Here is a 16,562-nt window from a genome sequence, read left to right on the forward strand (position 1 = left end):
AGGTGGGGCACCAGGCAGGGTGATGTGGGGGGGTGCCTGCTGGCACCCGCCTTGAATGGCCTGGGGCCTGTGAGCAGCTTCTGCATTGAGTATCTGCCCCCTGATGGTCAGTGCACATCACAGTGACTGGATGTTCCACTGGTTGTTCTGCTGTTCAGTCAATATCTGCCAGGTTTATACACTCAAAGCTACTATTTTTCCTTTTGTAATTACTAAACAGCTTGTGCTGAGCTACTGTCTGTTACTTCTCAAACTTGCCTATACTAGCATCCTTGATGATTGTTGCCTGATTCTGTAATTAATCTGATGGACGCCAAATGGTGATTTTCTAATTCTGCCCTTCCTTTTACTTTGTAAATTGGCTTTCTTTAGCGATTTCCCATCCATCTCATTATAGATACCTCCTTTATTCAGTAGTTTATAATCCGATTGTTACTTATTTTGTTGGATCAAATTGTTCCCGATCTGGCCACTGGAGCCCTTTAAAACTCATTTTAACATGTCCCCATCATTCTTTAGTGCATCTTTAACTTTTTTGGGCACAGCAAGATATTCCATGTTTATCTTGTGTCTTCCGTTTTCCATGCCCAGCCTTAACAACAGCCATTTCTCCAAGGAGCCCTGGGTTCTTCGAGTGGGGATTATTTTGAAATAAAGATCTGGTTGCTAGGTGTGCTCATATAAGTACTGCCCTGTATTTTACCTGACAACCTTATTCTGCCTCTCTCTATATAATAAGACCCACGAATTTAGCCCTTATACCTCCCTAGCTTTCCTCTCCAAAATTTGGTTCCCTTTGTCTCCAGTAAATTTACTTTTTGTTGAGTTGTAGAATATATAGAAAATGGTTTCAGAATTGTTCATCCATGTCTCTGTGAAAAGGAAGCCATTGAGAGTTTGTAATTTATTCCTTTTGTCTTTACCCTAAAGACACTACTAAATGAGATTGCTGACGACTGTTCCGGTTGCTGGGGTTAGTCCCCCCCATCCTTCAGTGTGGATATGTTACTTAGTTGAAATATGTTTGTGTTGAATTTAGGGTTCCCCCCATCCTTATTGATTGTGTGTGTGTGTGTGTGTGTGTGTGTGTGAGAGAGAGAGAGAGAGAGAGACAGACAGACAGACAGACAGACAGACTCACAGACTCACATGGCCCCAGAATTCAACAGTGTATGGAACAGTATATTCAGAAGTGTCACACACCTCCTTTTTTTACCCTTATCCTAATAGGTAACCAATTTCATTAGTCTCTGCTTTGTCTTTTTTTTTTTAAAATGCATTTTTATTGATTTAAGATAGGGAGAGAGATAGAAATATCAATGATAAGAGAATCATTGATCAGCTGCCTCCTACACTGGGGATCAAGCCCACAACTTGGGCATGTGCCCTGACTGAGAATTGAACAGTGACCTCCTGATTCATAGGTCAACACACACACACACACACACACTAGCATACTGTAGGTACTCTTTAGCACTTTGCTTTTTTCACTTACTAATATATCCTAGGAATTACTCCACCTCAGTTCATAGAGAGCTTCTTCCTGCCTTTGTTTGTCTGTCGGTTGCATAGTACTCTTACGTGTGTGTACCATATCCCCCGGTTGGTCACTTGGTTTGTTTGCAGCAGTTTGCAATTACAAACAGTGCTGAAAGGAAAAACCTAGTGCTTGTGTTTTTGCACTGAAGGAGTTGTATCTTCAGGGTGAATTCTTAGAGATGAAATGGTTAGCTCTAAATGTAGATTTGTTAAGAGACTACAATATTCTTTTCTGTAAGAGTCCTACCAGTTTGTATTCTCATTAGTAGTAAATTAATTGTTTTCCACAGACTCACAAACTGAGTGTTGAGTGTGGTGGACTACTTTCTCAGTTATGTTAATCTTATAGATAACAAATAGAATTTTTAAAAATGGTATATCATTATAGTTTTGAGTGTTTCTTATCATGGAACTATAGTACTTTAAAATTAAACTTTTTTTTTTTCCATAGACGAAACTGCAAAGGAAACCCAAATTGCTTGGTTGGGATTGGTGAGCATATTTGGTTAGGAGAAATAGATGAAAATAGTTTTCATAACATTGATGATCCCAATTGTGAGAGGAGAAAAAAGGTGAGCCATCATTTTTAAGTGATTTCATATGGTGTCCTATGTTTGTTTGGTGCCTGTGATCAGAAACCATATTGATTTCTGGTGACTTGTGAAATAGGGCTTTCATCAAAACGATGCCCCACCCTTGGCCAAGAGGCTGAAGGTGGTTCTACCATGTGGGTTGAGACAGTTTTAACAAAATTATAATCTGAAATTTAAAAAATAATGCCTCCTATAACTTTTCTTTTAGTTGTAAATTTTCTATTTTTGTAGAACTCATTTGTGGGCCTCACTAACCTTGGAGCTACTTGTTATGTCAACACATTTCTTCAAGTCTGGTTTCTCAACTTGGAGCTTCGGCAGGCGCTCTACTTATGTCCAAGTACCTGTAGTGACTACATGATGGGAGATGGTATCCAGGAAGAGAAAGGTCAGTGGGGATGGGATGGGTTCACTTCTGAGTATTGCCAGGAGATCACATCTGAACCAGCCAAAGAGAGGAAACTTACTTTCGAGTGTTCCTTCCATGCCAGGCATGGTTGTAGTTCTTTATAAACATTGTCAGGATTCAAAATCATTTTCCTTTTCTCTCTATATATATCATTTATGTAAAAAATGGCTAATACTCGCCCAGCTGGTGTAGCTCGGTGGTTGAGCATCGACCTATGAACCAGCAGGTCACAGTTTGATTCTAGGTCAGGGCACATGCCTGAGTCGTGGGCTTGATCTCCAGATCCCCAGTGCAGGAAGCAGCCAATCAGTGATCCCCTCTCATCATTGCTTTTATCTCTTTCCCTCTCCCTTTCTCTCTCTGAAACCAATAAAAAAAAAATAAAAGGCTAATCAAGTGAAGAAAATATATTTGATGATTCTTTAAAAAATTTTTTTAAACATTTTATTGATTTTTAGAGAGAGAGAAAGAGAAACATTGATTTGTTATTCCACTTATTTATGCATTCATTGATTGGTTCTGATTCTTGTATGTGCCCTGACCCAGGATCAAACTCACAATCTGGATGCAATGGGATGATGCTCTAACCAACTGAGCTACCCAGCCTGGGCTACATTTTATTATTCTTTTTTTTTTTATTATTCTTTTTATTTTTATTATTCTTATGTAGTTTACAGTTACACTTCTCTAAGTAATAGGCTGTGATTGTAGTCCATTAATTTCTAGTGACTGTTGTAAAGCAGGCAAAGTTACTCTTTTACGTAGTTTGTTACCTTGATGTGTTTTAATTAATAAATAGTTCAGTATAACGCCAAGTAAGCAAATAACACTAAGAAGCTACTGACAACTCTAATGAGGTGGATATACAGCCCAGGGCAAGGCAGTTGTGCCTTAGGCCCTAGGCAGTAGTTCATCTGTAAACCTCTGCTGTATTTTATATGATTGATTTGGGCACAATGCTAATCTCTTTATTTTATTTTTTTATTGATTTCTGAGAAGAGGGAGAGAGAGGTTGAAACATCAATGATGAGAATCATTGATCGGCTGCCTTCTGCACGCCCCTACTGGGGACCGAGCCGGCAACCCAGGCATGTGCCCTTGACTGGAATTGAACCTGGGACCCTTCAGTCCCCAGGCCGACACTATCCACTGGGCCAAACCAGCCAGGGCACAATGCTAATTTCTTTTGCTAGGAGTGGGAAAAGATAGATTTGTAAACCCCACATCTTGCAGCCCTTCAGACAATGGTGATACTTGAGGGTCTTGGTCTTGTCCTTGTCAATGGTAATCTTTGCTTCACAACACAATGTTTAAAAATTCTTAAGTCTGTTTCCTCAATGCTTTATTTCTATAGTTCTGAATATTTAAATCTAGACCAATAGTGTGTTAAATATTTAAGGTAATAGTGTATGTAAAGGATGAATCATAAAATGGATCATTTAAAAAATTTTAGCATTGTTTTGCTGAAGCATAAATTTACCAATGAGAAGATAGTTAAATAACAAATGAAAACTAAATTTTTATTTTATAAAATGATGTACCACAGCCAGAACAGGCTGCAAGAAATTTAAATACATTTTCTAAACACATTAATTGTAATATTTCACCAAAGGTCTTCATAAGCGTGTACATTTCTGCTGTTATCTTTTTTTAAAAATAAATATATTCTTTTTAAATAAAGAGAGGAAGGGAAAGGGAGAGAGAGATTGAAACATCAGTGATGAGAGAAAATCATTGATCGGCTGCCTCCTGCACGCCCCCTACTGGGGATTGAGCCCATAACCCAGGCATGTGCCCTTGACTGGAATCGAACACAAGACCCTTCAGTCCGAAGGCTTACTGCTCTATCCACTGAGCAAAACTGGCCAGGGCTCTGCTGCTATCTTAACAGTCACAGTGCTGTGTAGTGGAAAGGCTTATGTTGGGAATGGTGGGGTCTGAGTTCTAGGCGCAGCTCAGCCACTCCGTTATTTTACGGATAGGAAAACCAGAGAGTCAGAGTTGTTGAAGATCTTATGGAGTATCTAACCTGTAAAATAAAAGAGTTGGAATAGATAAGACTTACTTGATAGCTTTTAACAGGCTGCAAAGGTCTTGCACCCCAGGAAGTAAGATTTTTATCTTTATTTTGCAAATGAAATACTGATTTCCTGGAAGTCACAATTGGTAGTAAAGAGATAAACTGTCAGTTTAATCAGAAGACAAACTGCACAATAACTTGAACAGAAAGCAAAGGGGATTATTAACAGGAAATTCAAGTAATGGGGAATTGTTTGACTTGAAACAATACAGGAGTAGCAGACATAGGGAGCAGCCATGGAGCCTGGGGCGGAGATCCAGACCTCTGGAGAGAGCATTGCCAAGGCTCACTAGATGCCCTAACGTGTGCTGAGATGCCTCAGTGGGGCTCTCTGCTGGAAACTGCCTACAGGAACTGCTGGGCCTCAAAAGCCTCTGTGAAGTCACCTGAGAGGTGCCTGGAGGTCATTCACTGGGTGCTCATTTAAGAGGAAATGTCTCAACAGACACATTCCACTGTGAAGCTAGCTACCAGAGGAGGTACCGAGGGATGCTCCTGGCCACTTGTAGGCTGCAGGAACCTGGAGTCTGAGAAGCTGCACCCCCCAGGAGCGTGGTGACAGGCATAACTGAACTCCAGTGCTCCTACTGACAAGACTTAACCTTGCCCTTCCTGGCAAAGGAGAAATATTTGCAGAGCTCAACTCTGTTACCATAGAGCAGGCAAAGAAGGGTGGATTTGGAGGTGAGAGGCAATACATTAATAACTGGCACAGAAGGTAACACTCAAAGTCTTTTAGGGCCCTTGAGATTCATGCTTCTGATTTGCATACCTTCCCCCAACTCATTAAAATTTGCTATTCAAAAATTCTAGGGATTTTTAACAGCAATATCTTCGTTCAAGTTTGAAACTCTAGGCTTGAGGTTCCTGTCACTTGCTCTGTGTGTGGCAAGTCCACATTAATGAGATTTCATTAAAGTGTTTGGCCATCTTATACGAACGGTGAATATGGTTTTTATTGCGGGAATCAGTGTTTTCAGTGTGATTTGACATTGTAGAAACTAGTCATGACTGTGATTGGTGAAATGTACATATGGCCTCTTGCTCTCATAGGATGTATATAGACAGCTATGGCTGCCTCATTACTTCCAAAAGACATGTGGTTATGAATTTGTTTCTTTTGAAGTTTTAAAACAATAATAAAATACTATATAGCTTGAATGTAAGGGTGTTTAATTATATCTCATGTGAAGATGAAGTACATTTTAAAGAGTAGCAGTTTTTTAAACATAAACATTTCTTAAAAATAGATTATGAGCCTCAAACAATTTGTGAGCATCTCCAGTACTTGTTTGCCTTGTTGCAAAACAGTAATAGGCGATACATCGATCCATCGGGATTTGTTAAAGCCTTGGGCTTGGACACAGGGCAACAGCAGGTAAGAACCTTGTGTTTATTTTTTCAATATAAACAGGTACCCAAGCATTCCTTAGAATGTTTATAGAAGGAAATGCATTTATAAATTATTTTTTCTATCTTGAATTAGAGCATTTACTTACTGTTCCGTTTATTATACATTTTTCTTGATCCCATTTCTGAAAATTCCTATTTTGGGCACAAGCTGATTCAATATAGATCTAGTCCTTGTTCGAAAATGTCAAGGTCAAAGTACAGATGGTTTTTGGGAATATTTAACTTATTTCTGTTTGTGTCAGAAGTTGAAAAGCAAGATATGATTTTTCTTTTTATTAACCCAAACTGGTGTTGTAGGATGCTCAAGAATTTTCAAAGCTCTTTATGTCGCTTTTGGAAGAGACTTTGTCTAAACAAAAGAACCCCGATGTGCGGAACATTGTCCAGCAGCAGTTCTGCGGGGAATATGCTTACGTCACTGTGTAAGTGTGTTTCCGCTTTCCATGACACGTTTTACTCTAGGACAGTCGTTCATACGTTATCTAATTTTTAGTTCAGTTCCAAGTTATGGCTTTAGTGGGTTATCATGGGACCTGAAATATTTATAGCAATACGTTGCCATGGGAACATGTAAACAACTGTCTTTATAGTTACAGTTGGACCCATCCAGGTGTTGGGAACCTTGTCTGGTTGAGCACTTGCCATTTATTTTATGGCTGTGGTGTGAGCTGAAAGAGTTAAGATTAAAGTCAGCTAGAATACTAAGAGTAAATGTAGAATAACTCTTAAAAACTTTCCTAATCATAAAACACATGGCCTCACCAGTCACTTTCTGTGTTTACTTATTTACTAAGTATATATAGTGTAAATAATTTCTGTGAAAGAGAACTAAGGGAATATTTCTAGGATGTAAAACAATAGAACTTTGTTTTTCCCACCCTGATCTTAATTTTATCACTCTTTCATTACAGTTGCAGTCAGTGTGGCAGAGAGTCTAAGCTTTTATCAAAGTTTTATGAACTGGAGTTAAATATCCAAGGCCACAAACAGTTAACAGATTGTATCTCGGAATTTTTGAAGGTATTCAGTTTTGGTGTATATATTGTTTCTGCTCATTAACAGTTAAATACTATTCTGAATGGTTTTTGATTTAATGGATAAAGTCATTTCAACATTGTCTATATATGAAGTGTCTTGTTATGTAATGATCTAGAAGAACCTTAGTAAATTAGAAAGTATTGAAGCAGGCTGCATCTTAAAATAATTTTTGGCTATTTCAGGTTATTTTATGTATATAAAAACTTACTATATGATCAGGGGTAATAGAGTGTTTAAGAAAATCGAAGCTGTTACTTTGTTTAATTTACATTTTCATGTAATGAGAGCTAGAATGTGTTGAATGTAAATAGTTTTTACATCACTGTGGTCATTCTTCAGGTCTGCCCCTTGATGTTTCTACTTTCTGTATATTTAGATTTACGTACTGATGTGGAAGTGGTCTCCTTTTGTTCTGGGGGGAAAGTTGCTAGGAGGAAACCTTTGCTGTCAAGTAGGAACAGACACATAACATAATAGATGAACTTACTATTTTTGTACGTTTCCTACTCCCTTAGCACAACCATTAGATGCTGGAGATACTCATTTATTGAGTCCACTCAGCTAGGTGTTGAGTGGTCGCTGTTCTGGCACTGTTTCAGCTGTCGGGGATAACCATAGTGAGCAAAACGGACAAAACATGTTTGCCTTTAAGCAGCTTCTAGTGTAATGGTGTTGGGGTCAGGGAGGGGCAGTAAAATAAATATAAGTAAAATACAAAGAGTGTCAACTATGACAAGTGCTGTGGAGAAAACTAAAGCAGGGAAGAAGGGTGGAGAATATGGCAGGGATGAGGGTGAGGTTGGTTACAATTAGAAATAAAGCGATAGAAGGTGATGGTGTGAGCCATGCAAGAATCGGGAGGAGCATATTTGGGATATTTTGTGACGGAAGTGAAACAAACAAGGGGAGAAAGACAGGAGATGAAGTTGTAGAGATAACCAACGACCGTTTCAGACAGGGCCTGGTACACCTTTGTCAGAAGTTTGACTTTTACTTTGAATGAGGTGACATGCCATTGAAGAGTTGTGAGCGTGGGAGGGATGTAACCTGTTTTTAACAGGATACCTGGGTGCTGTCTTGAGAAGAGGAGGCTGATGTGGGGCCAGGGCAGACAGAGGCTGATGGTGGCTTGGACCAAGGGTTAGCTGAAGAGATGATGTGTTTGGATTTTAGATATATTTTCAAAGTAGAGCTGATGAAACTTGCAGGTTGGATATGGAGAGCAAGAGGTATCAAGGATTATGAAGTTTGGCCTGAGCACCTGGAAGATTGTGGTTGCCATAACCCAGATGTGAAGGATTATGGGAGGAGCAGGTTTGGGAGAGGAATCAGGAGTTTGCACTGGGGCATGTTACATTTAAGAGGTATAGTTGAGGGATAAATTGAAGCTAGATAAAGTTCCCGGGGATGCCCTATCCGGTTTGGCTCAGTGGATAGAGTGTCAGCCTGAGGACTGAAGGATCCCGGGTTCGATTCTGGTCAAGGGCACATGCTCGGGTTGTGGGCTCGATCTCCAGAAGGGGGCATGCAGGAGGCACCAGTCAATGATTCTCTCTCATCGTTGTTTCAATCTCTCTCTCTCCCTCTCTCTTCCTTTCTCTGAAATCAATAAAAATATTAAAAAAAAAAAAAATCCCCAGGGATGAGAGACAAGGACTAAGGACTGAGCCCTGGGACATTCAAGCATGAAGAAATCAGGGAGATAGGAGCCGTGGGCAAAGGATGCTGAGGAGGGGGAGGACTGGCCAGTGAGTTAAGAGGGAAACAAGTGAATGTGGGATCCTGGAGCCAAGTGAATAAAGTGGTGGTGCCAGTATTATTTATAGTAATCTGTATCAAAAGCTATTATAGAAACAAAAAGGAAAAATGTAAAAAGAAACTTCCATTAGCTATATATAACATTGAATTTTCCTGCACTCTTCTTTTAGCTTTCTCTTATGTGGTTCAATAATTTTAAGTGTGTGCATGCATGTGTGTAAAATTTGTGTGTGTGTGTGTAAAATTAATTTTGTATTGTGGTGCCCATGTGCAGTTTGTACCTATTCACTATTTTTAAATTAATTATGCTGTATCAAAATGCATATGATAATTTCTTTTTTTTTTAAATTAAATCTTTATTGTTGAAAGTATTACATATGACCCCTTCTCCCCCCCATTGACCCCTTCTGTTATGCCCCCACCACCTGCCTGAGGCCTTCACCAACCTACTGTCTGTGTCAAATGGGTTATGCATATATGCATACAAGTTCTTTGATCTATTCCCCGCCCCTTCTCTCTGAGGTTCCGAAGTCTGTTCTATGCTTCTAAAACTCACTTCCTTATAATCCTCTAACCTGCGTTAACAGGACAGAGGACCCAAAAACAAATATTTAAAAAGTCGTACATTTTGAAAAGGGGCACATCAATTTTAAAAAGGCTAAAGCAGTGCCTTTTATCTTACATGTCCTTCATTATTTAGAGTAGCTTGATTTTAAACAGTCTGAATGGGAGCTATTAATTAAACTGAAATTATTTTATCACTTTTTAAAAATCTTTCCATCTTCTAGTTTTTAAAATATAATGTCTTATTCCTTATTAGGAAGAAAGACTAGAAGGAGACAATCGATACTTCTGTGAAAACTGTCAAAGTAAACAGAATGCAACAAGGAAGATCCGACTGCTAAGCCTTCCTTGCACTCTGAACTTGCAGCTCATGCGTTTTGTCTTTGACAGGTAAGTATGTGCAAGTGGTAGTGTTTGTAGCTCATTGTGGCATAATGTGCAGATTTTACTGTAGACAGGTAATAAAATGCTTATAATTTGTAATGCTATCTTTGAGGGTGAAAGTTATAGATGGAGCCTGTTGATTTGAAATGCGTGTATTTCATGATTTTATCACAAAGTTCTTAAAGAAGCTAGACATAAAATTCAGAACTAGAAAAAGTAGAGACTCCTTATTTTTTATTCTCAGTAATTATTTTTAAGATGCAAAGGAAAAGCAAACATTTAGGTGGGAACTGAATTACCTTGACATTCTATATTATTAAGAACTAGAGTAAAATTTTCTACTCATTTTGGTACCCTCAACTCCATGGGAATATATATCTTCTATTTTATCATTAAAACCAGTCATTTCTTCCATAAAAAAGCAGGAGCATCTGTGGTTTCCTTTTGTGATTAAATCCAAACCTCTGAAAAAAAGTGCTGTGTTTGGAATTAGCACTTTAAATTCATACCTTTTAAGTGATTGATTTATTTTGCCCAATTCTAAGATAGTATTACGTTTGCTTATCCGGGTCTTTGAAGAAGGAAATCTGTTGAGTTTATTAAGATAGCTGACAGAGCTTATGCATTGTTTTATGATTATTTTAAATGTAACTATAATGAGCTTTTCTCTTGCTTAGGCAAACTGGACATAAGAAAAAGCTGAATACCTACATTGGCTTCTCAGAGCTTTTGGATATGGAGCCTTATGTGGAACATAAAGGTAACATTTTTACTGAGCAGTGATCCTAGTGCTCAGAGACCATAACTTGTGATCTGCCTATGATGAATACAGAATAGTACTACTACGTTTTATTACCTACTCTCTGGGAACAAAGGCTTTCTGGGTGAGCTGAGATGGTACTTCATTTTCTATGAGTACGTACACAACAGAGTTTAGATGGTTCATCAATATCTGCATAATTAAGGGTCTCTATATAATAAAAGCCTAAGTGACCATTATGGCGGAATGAACAGAAGGACTGGTCGCTATGATGCGCACTGACCACCAGGGGGCAGATGCTCAATGCAGAAGCTGCCCCCTGGTGGTCAGTGTGCTCCTACAGGAGTAGTGCTGCTCAGCCAGAAGCCGGGCTTATGGCTGTGCTGGCGAGTGCAGCAGTGGTGGCAGGAGCCTCTCCCGCCTGCGCAGCAGCGCTAAGGAGCAGGGAGGTCCTGGACTGCGAGAGGGAGAGGGATGTCCGACTGCCGGCTTAGGCCCCTTCCCTGCGGGTTCCTGGACTGCCAGAGGGCGCAGGCCGGGCTGAGGGACACACACACACACACACACAAACCGCCCCCCCCTCCAGTGCACGAATTTCATGCACCAGGCCTCTAGTAAAATAATAAAAAATGAAAAAGATATTTCACTGTTCCTGAACCCACGCTTGCTACCTTTAAGTGTCAATATGTATCTGTAATTTTTTATTAAATTAAGTCTCCAAGCTGCCTCCACATTTTTTACTTTTAAAAAAACATTTTATCAAAAACATTAGGTGACATAATTCTAATATGTATATTGTAATTCATATCTGTGAGCACTGGTGAGAAGAGTTCTAGGATGCTATGACATAGTTTCAACAAGAAATAGTTTACTACTTTCTCTTTTGTTTTTTTAAAAATATATTTTATTGAGTTTTTACAGAGAGGAAGAGAGGGATAGAGAGTTAGAAACATCGATGAGAGAGAAACATCGATCAGCTGCCTCCTGCACACCCCCTACTGGGGATGTGCCCGCAACCAAGGTACATGCCTTTGACCGGAATCAAACCTGGGACCCTTGAGTCCGCAGGCTGACGCTCTATCCACTGAGCCAAACCGGTTTCGGCAACTACTTTCTCTTTTGATAGTCTTGACCTTACCAAACAGGGTGATTCTTATCAGAGAAAACCAACATCTTGCCCTTACTGGAAGGACTGTTTTACTTCCCTTTTAAGATTGATTGTACTGTTTATGAAATTTTTGATGTCAAAATTATGTAATAAACTCTGTCTCTTTACACGAAAAGCTCATAGCAGAAATAAGCCATAAAACAAAACCTTGAAAAGAAATGATTGGGGAGGTTGGGAAGCCATGTGATAAATATGTGAGGTTTAAAATGTACGATGCTCTATCAGGACTGTGGCTTAAAATTGGCTCTTCCCTGGAAGAACGAAACTGCTGACTACAGACTGTGTCACTGTTAAATTTGGCTGAACAAATGACCTTCGCTCTAACCCTGGCCGTGTGGCGCAGTTGGTTGAAGCGTGGTCCTATACACCAAGAAGTCCAGGGTTTGATTCCTGGTTGCAGGTTGGGGCAGACATCCAGGTTGCAGTTTCCATCCAAGGTCACGGTGCATACAGGAGGCAACTGATCCATGTATCTCTCTCTCCCCCTTGTTCTCTCTCTAAAATTAATAAAAACATATCCTTGGGTGAGGATTAAAAAAACCAAATTACCGTCTTTCTTTTTTAAAAATATATTTTATTAATTTTTTACAGAGAGGAAGGGAGAGGGATAGAGAGTTAGAAACATCGATGAGAGAGAAACATCGATCAGCTGCCTCCTGCACACCCCCTACTGGGGATGTGCCCGCAACCAAGGTACATGCCCTTGACTGGAATCGAACCTGGGACCCTTGAGTCCGCAGGCTGACGCTCTATCCACTGAGCCAAACCAGTTAGGGCACCATCTTTCTTAAGTTGAGTATAAAATTTATCAGCAACAATGGTAATGTGATATGATACAATGGTAATAGAGTCATATTGCTAATGCCAATACTTATGTGGTTTATTGTCATCATTAATAATTTAGGAAATACTGCCCTAGCCTATCTGGTTCAGTGAATAGAGTGTTGGCCTGCAGACTGAAAGATCCCAGTTTTGGTTCTGGTCTAGGGCACGTACCTCTGTTGCAGGCTTGATCCCCTGCTGGGTTGGAGCACGTGTAGGAGGCAACCAATCAACGTGTCCCACATGTCGATATTTCTCTGACTCTCCCTCTCCTTTCCATTCTCTCTAAAAAACAAAACAAAAAGCAATGGAAAGATATCCTCATCTGAGGATTAAAAAAAAAATTAGCAAATGCTATGAAGAATTCCTGGTGTAAAAAAACCCCACAGGATTCCTAGTGTAGATGAGTTAATGCATTTAAAAATTATTTTAAATTCTAAATGATTTTCAGTTGGGACGGGTTAGGTGTTTTTTTTGCTCCGGCTATTAATTTGCATTACTGTTTCTCCTACTGAGAGAATGCTGTGACTGTCCTTTCCTCTGTATTCTCTGTGCCTAAATCGTGTCCATCATGTGTATTTGTTGAATGAGTGATTGGTTATATCTTGTGACTCACTCCTTACAGTTTTAAGGAAATTATAGTGGTGAAACGTGCAAAGATTTTTACTACAAAGGTAATAATTATTGTTTGTAATGTCCCTAAAATGCTACCAGCTTAAATATTCAACAGTATGGGAGTTGTCCAGTATAGTGTGGTACTTGTACATAGTCATTATAAATAATTTTTAGAAGAATATTTAATGATATGGAAAGATAATATTTGTTAGAAAAGTCCTGCAGGTTTAAATATTAATAGTAGTTTCGTCTGTGAGATTGCTAATGAATTGTTTTCTTGTTTTTAATAATAAAACGTAGAAGTGATCTTTTCCAACACAAATAATGTCCTCCGTATCATCGGCTTAAGTTTAGAATCTTTAGTATATTTTTTCTAGCTTTAAAATACTTTGTTGTATCTTAAAATATAAATATTCATTCATTTGCTGATATATCGCTGCATGGATAAAGCCTTCTTACATGAACCACTGGCCCAACAGGCTTTATTTTTTTTAATTATTATTATTTTTTTTATTGATTTCAGAAAGGAAGAGAGAGGTAGAGAGGTATAGAAATATCAGTGATGACGCCCTGACCGGTTTGGCTCAGTGGATAGAGCGTCGGCCTGCGGACTGAGGGGTCCCGGGTTTGATTCCGATCAGGGGCATGTACCTGGTTGCGGGCACATCTCTAGTGCGGGGTTGTGCAGGAGGCAGCAGATCGATGTTTCTCATCGATGTTTCTAACTATCCCTCTCCCTTCCTCTCTGTAAAAAATCAATAAAGTATATATTTAAAAAAATCAGTGATGGGAGAATCATTGATTGGCTGTGTAGGCTTCGTTTATTTAAAGGAGAATAGGAACTTAATGCTTATGAAGAAATCTGAGTGTAGAATCAGTATAGATTTTTAATGTTTTCTCTCTTATTTCCAGTTGTCTTGCCTATACCTATTTTGAAAGACAGGTTTTCTTAATGACTTACTTCCATTTTTTTTTCGAAAACATTTTTCTTTTACATAAGCAGTAGATTTTTACTTTGGTAGTCATCTTTCATTAGCTTGCGTAATTGATTTTTGTAACAAGTTGGAGAATTTGAACAGAATTTTGTTAAGTATATGACTCAGGCAAATTATCCGGGAAAGGCAAAGTGTAATACAGAGTAGCTTTGTAACCCTGAGTACCCAGGATGCTCTGTCTATGGAAGGGATGGAGAATTAATATAGTGAGCTTATATTATTGTGTAAGTCTTAATTTCTTTTAATCTTAGGTGACATGTTTAGAATTCTATCAGATGCATAAAGAATTGTATTCATTATCATTTAGGCTTAGGGTACAAGAAAAAATATTGTTACCCCAAATTTTTTTCACTTTCTCCTTTCCTAGGTGGGTCCTATGTGTATGAACTCAGTGCAGTTCTCATACACAGAGGAGTGAGTGCTTATTCTGGCCACTACATTGCCCACGTGAAAGATCCACAGTCTGGTGAATGGTATAAGTTTAATGATGAAGACATAGAAAAGATGGAGGGGAAGAAATTACAACTAGGGATTGAGGAAGATCTAGGTAAAACCTTTAAGTTGTGAGTGCCCTTTTAAAATATAAATATTTTTTTGCCGGAAATATTTGTGATAAATTATTATGGTCTAAGATTGTTATGGGCTGTCAAGGATATTTGTATTTCTTAAACATAATCTCTGAACATCTTTTATTAGCAATGCTTGAATTAAAAAAAAAAAAAAAAGATTTTGCTCCAGAGGTGGTTTCCATAATGTCATGTTTGAAGGCAAATATTTTCAATTATCAGGTTAATTGGGAGAGACGATGGTAAGTATTAAACTAAACATGATGGCTAGTAGATTTAATATGTAGGATTTGTAGTCCTTTTCTCTGGGTCAGGAAATTTATTTTTGGCATTAACTACAGCAAGGGAACTTTGCTCCAAGGACGGTACCTACTCCTTCCTGTTGAGTGTCTTATCCCACCCATGGAGCGGGGAGCAGCACCTCTGGGGAGGAAGCTTTTTGCCATTTTGTAGTGATGAGTTCTGCCTTAAGAAGTACTTCTTGAAATAGTATCTTAGTATGGAGCGCTCATCAACTTGGTTTTCTGAGGCCAAAATACCCATTTATTCCCTGAAGGAGTGCATGGTTCTTCCAGTAGGAGCCATCTGGCTGAGGTTTTCAATTTGTCATTTTTGGGTGAGATTTGGATGGGATCTAAATAAGGGAAAAGGAATGGGAATAAGCGTGTGTCTCCGCGCCACTGTTGTTTTTTAATGGATCAGAACCACTTTACCAAAGAATCAGGGAGGAGCATGGCAGTTGGCTGGCTTTGCTGGCTTTCAAGGCATGTGGACAATCTTTCTACAGATTTCCATGTGCTGACTATTCTTGTGATTTAAATATAGAAAATACTCTTACAAGAATAGTTGTTATTTTTAGACCAGGTAGAACATTTAAAGTTTCTACCGATTATTTTATTCTTTTTGCTCATTAGAGTGTCTTGAGTGTGTGTGTGTATTAATTTTATTTCTTTGGGCAATTAAGTCTGGATTTATTTTTATAATTTAAGACCAATATTAAAACTCAAGAGTAGTAGTACTTTTATTGTTGTTCCAGGTATGTTCTCATGAAAAACAGTACTTAACATTTTTTGAGAATGGAATATGGCAGGCAAGGTAGTGGGGGGGGGGGAGGAAACTTTAAGATTCAAACATCTATAGAGCCTGCTAAATTTGTGTTGCATTTTAATGTTGTAGATACATATAAAAGTTTCTTGATCATATATTGTAGGAATTGTTTTTAAGTCCACCCCACCCCCATGAAAGAATAAAAAAACTAGGCATTCTAATTTAATCATCTTTGATTTCCCTCCCTCAGCAGAACCTTCCAAGTCCCAGACACGTAAACCGAAGTGTGGCAAAGGAACTCACTGCTCTCGAAATGCATACATGTTGGTTTATAGACTTCAGACTCAAGAAAAGCCCAATACATCTGTTCAGGTACCAGGTAAGCAGCTTCCCACGATTGTGTCAGGCAAATATCTTAGAACACCATGCTGGAAGGTCAACGACAGGAACAGATTGTTTTTGTTATTAATATAGGTTGATTGCATATTGTAAATATTGGTGAAAGTAGATATAATCATAACAAATTTACTTTAAAGTAGTGAGTTTTTAAAATAAGGGAGCCTTTAACAGAACTATTCCATCGAACCTCCCTAACCTCCCACCAAAAAAAAACAAAAAAAAAACAACAAAAACACAAAAACCCACAAAAGCAATTTTTAAAAATCCAAAAGGTAATCCAGGAGTATTTAAGGAGCAGTTTGGGCCTGGCTGGCGTGGTGCAGTGGTTGAGCGTCAACCTATGAATCAGGTCATGGTTTGATTCCCGGTCAGGGCACATGCCTTGATCCCCAGTGTGGGGAGTGCAGGAAGC

General features: G+C 38.8%; 1 protein-coding gene across 6 annotated transcripts in view; it reads left to right on the forward strand.

The window, feature by feature from the left end:
* Positions 1 to 16,562, forward strand: part of USP48 (ubiquitin specific peptidase 48) — a 62,403-nt gene that overhangs the window by 11,115 nt on the left and 34,726 nt on the right. For 3 of the 6 annotated variants that reach the window (XM_079776730.1, XM_079776731.1, XM_079776732.1), the window contains exons 3-11: positions 1,991 to 2,111; positions 2,364 to 2,520; positions 5,872 to 5,999; positions 6,332 to 6,456; positions 6,946 to 7,054; positions 9,651 to 9,784; positions 10,456 to 10,538; positions 14,506 to 14,685; positions 16,002 to 16,130. In XM_079776730.1, coding sequence (XP_079632856.1) covers positions 1,991 to 2,111; positions 2,364 to 2,520; positions 5,872 to 5,999; positions 6,332 to 6,456; positions 6,946 to 7,054; positions 9,651 to 9,784; positions 10,456 to 10,538; positions 14,506 to 14,685; positions 16,002 to 16,130 — 1,166 coding nt within the window. The remainder of the gene's footprint in view (positions 1 to 1,990; positions 2,112 to 2,363; positions 2,521 to 5,871; positions 6,000 to 6,331; positions 6,457 to 6,945; positions 7,055 to 9,650; positions 9,785 to 10,455; positions 10,539 to 14,505; positions 14,686 to 16,001; positions 16,131 to 16,562) is intronic. The other 3 variants (XM_079776733.1, XM_079776734.1, XM_079776735.1) reach the window with 2 other exon arrangements.

Source organism: Cnephaeus nilssonii, assembly GCF_951640355.1.
Source record: "Cnephaeus nilssonii genome assembly, chromosome: 7".
NCBI classification, from domain to species: domain Eukaryota; kingdom Metazoa; phylum Chordata; class Mammalia; order Chiroptera; family Vespertilionidae; genus Cnephaeus; species Cnephaeus nilssonii.